The sequence below is a fragment of the Quercus suber genome, unplaced genomic scaffold (genome assembly GCF_002906115.3).
Source record: "Quercus suber isolate HL8 unplaced genomic scaffold, Cork oak 2.0 scaffold_117, whole genome shotgun sequence".
NCBI lineage: Eukaryota > Viridiplantae > Streptophyta > Magnoliopsida > Fagales > Fagaceae > Quercus > Quercus suber.
Window position 1 is genome coordinate 793,654 of NW_027069582.1, and position 7,654 is coordinate 801,307.

At 30.3% G+C, this 7,654-nt stretch overlaps 1 protein-coding gene across 1 annotated transcript; it reads right to left on the reverse strand.

The window, feature by feature from the left end:
• Positions 1 to 2,091: 2,091 nt before the first annotated feature.
• Positions 2,092 to 5,178, reverse strand: LOC111990154 (glycerol-3-phosphate acyltransferase 1). The gene is made up of 2 exons (XM_024021949.2): positions 4,204 to 5,178; positions 2,092 to 3,041 (listed from the first exon to the last, which is right to left on the reverse strand). Exons 1-2 carry the CDS (start codon positions 4,939 to 4,941, stop codon positions 2,154 to 2,156), a joined length of 1,626 nt encoding a protein of 541 aa, XP_023877717.2. The 5' UTR covers positions 4,942 to 5,178; the 3' UTR covers positions 2,092 to 2,153.
• Positions 5,179 to 7,654: the final 2,476 nt, after the last annotated feature.

Sequence of the window (7,654 nt, forward strand, 5' to 3'; positions counted from 1 at the left end):
ACCATAAAATATCACCCTGATTACACTTAACTACCTAAACTATTAAAAAACACAATTGACCCCCCCTTTCCAAAGTTGTAACTTTGTTTCAATGTCTCCTCTATCATTTGTTTTGGTGTTAAATTTGACAAAATTTAACATTAAAAGACCAATTTACCCATCTATACAAAACAGACAACTAAATAGTAAATTGGTCTTTCAATGCTAAGTTATGTTTAAGTTAATTGCAAAACAGAATGTAAACAGTTAAGTGTAACATATTTTTAAAATTAGGAGGTCAATCATACATTTCAATAGTTCATGGGTAAAATGTAATTGAGATAATAGTTTAAAGTGGAAAAGTATAATTTTTCAATGTAATATTTTATAACTCTCATTTAAATTAGTGAAAGAAAATTATTTATATTTTTAGTTATATTTATATTGCAAATATTATATATTATGAGTCAAAATTTTATAATTTATAATTTTTTTTAATAATTTTTGTTGAATTTATAATTTTTACTTAGTTGTGTATTATATAAAAGATGCCTAATCATTTGAATTGTCTGAATGATAATAAAAATGTACTATTATACATTTAAAAAGGTATATAAGTAATTGCATCAACTTTGAGGAGGAAACCCTTTAATAATAAGGAAAAGTTAATGAATGCATTAAGGACATTGATTTAGAAAATATTTTTAAAAACTTTTTATGGGAAAAGATTAAAAAAAAATGATTTAAATTTTTTTTGACATCTTTTTATATTTTCAATGAAAGTGGTGTCAATGAAAATGATTCTTTATTGACCAATTGCTCTAAAGGCACCCGTTAACATGATCTTTAATAACATAGTTCCTTCCTTCCCATCTATTTTATTTTATGCTTAATTAGTTCTTTTGTTCAAATATAAAAGTGCTCTTTACTCAATCATGAAGATTTGAATTAAAAATCGGATAAAATTTAGTTATAAACTTGGTTGTGACTAATGACTACAACTCCACTTAATATGTTTTTGTTAAATATTAATTTTGATAAATCTACCATTAGATTACAATTCTTATATCCTCTATGTTTGCAAAAATTTTAGAAGATCAAAAATCAATAACTATGTCATCAATTAAATATTTAAATTTCAAGTTTTTATACTTTAAAAATATACATATAAAATAAGTTTATAGATCGAATAGTAAATAATATTTTATTTGTGCAAAATTTGCCTTGCATATTAAAAATATAAGGAACATACAAACCAACAATTAAGTTTTCAAAATATATAATTGTTCTACTTTTGTAATTGGAGTTGTTTGGCCTTAAAAATTTAAGCTCTTTCTCAAAAATAAAATTTGGTCAAATATGGGATCAACTGCATTGTACCCAAATGACTATAATCATATACAACTACTCTGGTCAAATGTCCATACAATGTTTATGAAAGAGCCAAATGTCTGTACATTTTCCACGCCTGCATTAATTGTTGGTAGCGCGGTGCGAACCTTCAAAGTAGTGTCGTAGTACGTAAGTCATCGTAATTAATTTTTGGGGTATCAGCCATTTAAGTCACCCACCCACCAAAAATTGAAACAGATAGGTTTCTACAGTTGTAATTATAAAAATAAAAATAAAAATAAAAGTAAGTGAGAAAGATAGGTTTGTACGGGTGTAGAACTACTAGAACAATCCGACTGCCATTTTTGAACAATTATGAATTTATGACACTGTAACATGCATGCTCAAAATCGGAACACGCCAAAATATATAGATGAAACAAAGTCAAGATGTAGAATAAATAATCCTGCAACAATATTTATGATACATCTCACCGACATATGAGATATATATATATATAACAAAAATTAATGACCATATAGTTAACAAAAAGAAATATATCCGGTTCCCTAGCCAAAAACTTCGCACGAAAAAAAAAAAGAAACTATATGGATAATACCCACAAAAAAATAAATAAATAAATAAAGGAAATTAATAAGGATTCTTTCTATTGTTTTCAATTACAATCCCTTCATTCCCTGCTAGCATCATGTACTTGTCCCTTCTTGTGAGAGTGGTGCACTCAAATCCTAAAGCATCAACCAAAAACTTCGCACGAAAAAAAAAAAAAAGAAACTATATGGATAATACCCACAAAAAAATAAATAAATAAATAAAGGAAATTAATAAGGATTCTTTCTATTGTTTTCAATTACAATCCCTTCATTCCCTGCTAGCATCATGTACTTGTCCCTTCTTGTGAGAGTGGTGCACTCAAATCCTAAAGCATCAGCCAGTGTTCTTTGAATATAATTTGCCACTTCAAAGCTTGATTTCCCACCAGCACATGTGAGCTCTCTTGGAAGCTTTGGAAGAATTTCAAGATTATAGCTAGGTCTTGGATTCATCAAAAAGAAAATTGGGTCCAAGCACTTGAGTCCACTAGCTGTAGTCCCATAAAACATGCTCATTTGTGCGTTTATGGCCACAGGGACAATGTCATCAGCTAATTCAGCAAACAAAGAGCTAAACCTTAACAGGTATGGCTCTCTACAAGTTGTTCCTTCAGGGCACACCACCAAATCACCTTCACTTAGCAATCTTTGCATTGTATCTCCATCTTGTTTTCTGTCTCTTGTCAATCTTACTGTTTTCAAAGGGGCTATGAATTCTGACATTTTGCTAAGGCTATATGTCACTGCAGTCAATGGCTGGCCTAAAGATGTGCTTAGGAAAACTGGGTCCAAGAGAGTTCTATGTGTGCAAACATATAGAACTCCTTTTTTGTGATTTGATCTTGAAGGATTGCATCCTTTGAACTGAACATTTACACCACTCCAACTGCCTAAAAAGAGAGCCAACTTGTATGGAAGGTAGATACCAATCAAGAGTCTAAAGATGGCTATTATAATTCCAAATGGAAACCACATGAACATTGTGAGAGTTGCTAAGGGGGTAGGCAAGAAAGCTAGCCTACCATCATGAAATATCAGAGGCTTTGGATACTTTTCCCTTGGCATCACTGAGCTTGTACTGCTCTTGCTTTCTTCCTTGTTTATCACATAAGCTTCCTGTTACAGTACAAGAAGTGATGGAGCTAGAAATTAGTCAATGGGGATGAATAAAAAAGTTGATGATTTAAGTGTTTTTTTTTTCTTATAGTATATTATAGTCATAATATGTATAGTAGTATAAATTAGTATTACTATAAACACAACTAAAGAGATAAATTAAGTATTTTATAATCTAATATGTACTACATAAAATATACCTATTAAACTTTCACAAACTTGAGTTAAGACATGACAAAAGGATTCACTTACCTTTAATCAACTATCCTTTTTATGAAGAGGAAGCAAATAATAAAAAATGATTTTTATGTTTAATTTTTAAGATAATTGTTAGAATAATTATGTATTCATTATAATTTATAATTGATTTAAATAACGGGTATATACAACTCATCACTAATAGAATTGTGACTCTATTCAAATGAATCTAAAAATTATTCAACTTTCTTATAAACATAATATAATTTTAAAAAATAAGTTTACATATTGATAAAATTATAATTACAATTGGCATTTAGAGGCTATAAGAATATATATTTAATTATTTTTTTAATTAAAAAAATGGATTACTCATATATAATCAATATCTATTTAGTTTTTTTTTTTTTTTTAAGTACAATCTAATATGATTCTCACCCAAAAAAAAAAAAAGTACAATCTATTATACGACAATAGATTTGCTATTCTAACAAGAATAGTGAATCTTATGCAAAAATTCTATATACATATATATATCAAGAATGGAAAAAAGGTCCATATTATTCCTATTTTATTTATTTCTTATATTTGAAACGTGACCATTTTTATTATTGATCTGTATACTCACACAATAACCAAAAGAAACAATATAAAATTCATAAAATAAAAAATAAACATGATAAAATTCTAGAAATTAACAAGTTCTTCTAAACTACTAAAAATGTCTTAAGATGCAATAATATTAAAAAATATATATATATATCTTCAGAGGTTAATTTCAATACCAAAGAATGTGAAATGCTAGCATGTAATACTCAAGTAGTAACTGAAAAAGAAATTAAAATGCATTTGTCAAAGACATATAAGGTACACACTTCAATATTCTCTACATCTTTATTCTTCCTTTTTGTCTTCTTTGGCACTAATAATTTAAGGAATTTACGATATAATAGGTTTAGAATACCTTGCAAAGGGAGATGAAGAGATGGTCATGGAGGCTTAAACTACCAAGACCAACATCAGGCTTTGTGTCTCCAAAGAACTCTTTAAGGGCTCTGTGCTTTACAACCAAACCAGACTCAGAAAGCAAGCCTGTGTAGTAGTGCCCATAAGTGTGTAACTCAGACCCTATAACATTAGCAACACCCAAATATTCTTTAAGAAATCCTTCAACCATCACTCTAGGAACACTTGTGAAGACAGCCTTTGTTCCTGTTGAAGCCAAAACCTCATAAGCCTGAAGGTTGAGGTTCTCAAGATAAAACTTGGGCAAAACAGCCCTTGAAACATTTTCCATGTCCTTCAACCTAAGCCCACAAAAGGATATGAATATCATGACCCTTAATTTGAGCTCATAGTCCAAAACCCACAAGATTGGGCATGACAAAAGCAACAGAAATGCCCTCACAATACTACCACCTTCAAAAGCAACCAACATGAAATAAGGGAAGAAGGATTGAGACCTTAGGAGGGTTCCTTGAATATCACACACCAAAGTGTCAGAACCCCTACCCTCTAAACAGCATTTGCTCACACTAGGAAACAAAGAAGGTTGTTGTGATGGTTTAAGAGATGGGTTATTGTTGTTGCTTAAAAGGAAACCACAGTTTCTCATTTTCCTTGCAGCTTTATAACATGATTTAGCTAAAACCTGGTACAAAACCCAGTCAGCAAGTTTGTGTGAAACCCCTGGAAACACCATGATTTTCTCTTTTCTTTTCTTTTTCTTCTCTCTGACAATAATGTTTATAGGAAGGACTAAGAGTTAATAGGGCAAAGAGATAGGAAGAGAGAGTAAATTAAAGAAGGGCTTGGAGAATTGGAAGAGGTATAGAGAGGTTATTTATAGGAGCCATTAAAGGATGCGACCCATGTGGGAGAAGTTGACCAGAGAATTCGGTTAACCACACCGCATGCATTAATTGCATCCCTTACATGTGTATACTATTTTCCTCTGCATAAAGTCATAAACAGTATCTTTGTGCAAAAAATGCCCTGCCACCATTAGATAGATTTTTTTTTTTTTTTCTTCCTTGTTTACTGACAAATAGTAAGGTAGGTTGAATTGTTGGTGACCGCCTTATGTTCTATGGTTTATATTTGAAAATTGGTGACCGCCTTATGTTTATAACTTTATATTAATTCCTAACTAAGTTCTAAAAAAAAAAAAGTTGCCCTCTCTCTCTCTCTGTGCACTAATTATTATCCTATTGGAATGCGTGTGCATGTTTACCTTTTGAAATTTTCTCAATAGCATAAGATTAATTCAAAACAAAAACTAGGGGAGGTTCAATACATTTCTCAACCTATTTTAGTGAAAAGGACCAATTCTGAGTTAGATCACCCATCCCATCTGATTGATTGACTTTTGTTTTAATCTATTTCCGATATTGCTGCCACTGTATAGGTCAAACACTGTCAGTAAATCACTAAATTGCAACTACTTTTGGCCATTGACCTTTGTTTTTATTTTTTTTTAATACTAAAAATTTGACTTTGCCCCTTGTGTTTTCCCAAGACTGATGATTATAAATTTATAATTGTTCAATTTCATCATTAATTCTTTACAATCTCTAGTATGAAATGATCACAGCTGTTGATCTTGATTGATCAGAATTTAAAAAAAAAAAAAAAAAAAAGCAATAAAATCACATTATTCAAATTTAGATATACATATCACGGTGTCATCCCCAGAGAAATATACTGTTTCATGCATGTTATGCCTGCAGGAAGGTTGTTGAGTTTTCACCAAAAAATTTAAAGACTCCTTTGCCATTTTCCTAGATGTTGCTCAGGCTAACTAGGGTTAACATGGCAGCCAGGTAGGTAAAGCGAAAGTGAAACAAATAGTTTGTTTCTTTTTTTCTTTTTTATTTAAAAAAAAAATGATACCATAAAAAGCCAGATTTGAATATGCATGATTTTGTCAAAAATCTATGAAAGGTGAATGCAATTCATTCAAATTTTGTGGGTAGGGAAATTGAGATCATGCAATTCTCCTTATTGTTCTGTTAAATCATAATCATTTAATTTGGATGTTTGATTATCATGCATATTGTTTGCATGGAACATGAGAAAGATTCATGAATCCAAACCAACCCAGACTTCGTTTTTCACTTAATTTTTTCTTCTTTCATTTTTTTTTTCCCAAGTCAAGGCAATTAGAAAAGAAATGATAACTTGTGTGAAAAGGCATTGATTTAGATGGCACATCACCTTTCAATGGAACATGTCTTTCTGCAGTAACAAGTTGCAAAGTAGACCACGTAATTCAGGCCCAAAGCAAAGAAATTAAAAAGTAAACCATGCAACATAGAGAAATTGTGTAGGTGAGTCACGTACAAAACAAGTTGACAGCATATTTAGAGAAAAGAAAAAATTTGAATTACATATAACTCTGTTAAAAAAATTAAAAATTATTAATTTTAGTAGGTTTCAATTAGTTCAATTAATAAAATCTCTAATAGTTAAATAAAAAATTTGAAAGAACGTTATAAATTGAAATTCTATATATATATATATATAAATCATTAATTTTAGAAGTACATTAAATTTATAATTGGCGTGAGCTTAGAAAGAAAATTACTTTCCAAAATGACTTAAATAGCTTAATAAATAGAACCCTCTTCATTACTCTATGTCATAGAGTTTTTATTATATTTTCCCCCCTTGTTTTGGCCAAACAATGGAAGAACACCAAAGCACATGAACTTTTATCTAATAGTCCATGACGTTGGGTTGAACACCAAATTTCATTTTATATAAGATTAAAGAGAAAAATGTAACCTGAATAGATCTAGCCCTAAAAAGCTGATATAAGCTATCAAATACTTTTCCTAAACTCTAACAAGTGGCCAATGATGGCAGGCAGATGTTGCCAAGTCAATATTGCATTGGTGATGGGTCTTTTCTCAACCGATTATAACGACTGATCAATACAGCAAATTTTGATGCGTCTCAACTCTGCATAATTGCACGTTTCATTAAATTAATAGATGGTGATGTATGATTTTGCACAACCTTGGACCACGAATACTAAATGCAAATAAAATAAGAAAATCGAAGATACCTTAAACCCAGTAGGAAGTCTCTGATGCTTAATTAAGTTAGCAAAGAATTGAACTCATTATTTTTCAATCATAGAGTTTTTTTTTTTTTTTTGTATACTTTCCGTGTGATGCAGGAGAAATTCTTAGGTAGGAAAAATTATTAGGTTCACCAGGACGGGTAAAGTGGTCCTCCTAACTAATAAAATATTGTCATTTATGCATATATGACACTATCTAGTAATTTTTTATTTATATTTCTAATTAGAAAGCTAACTTACACATTGGCATAAGTGGCATTGTTTCATTAGTTGGGAGAACCACTTCAGCAATCCTCCCGGTAGATTTAATAATTTCTCGTGATGCAAA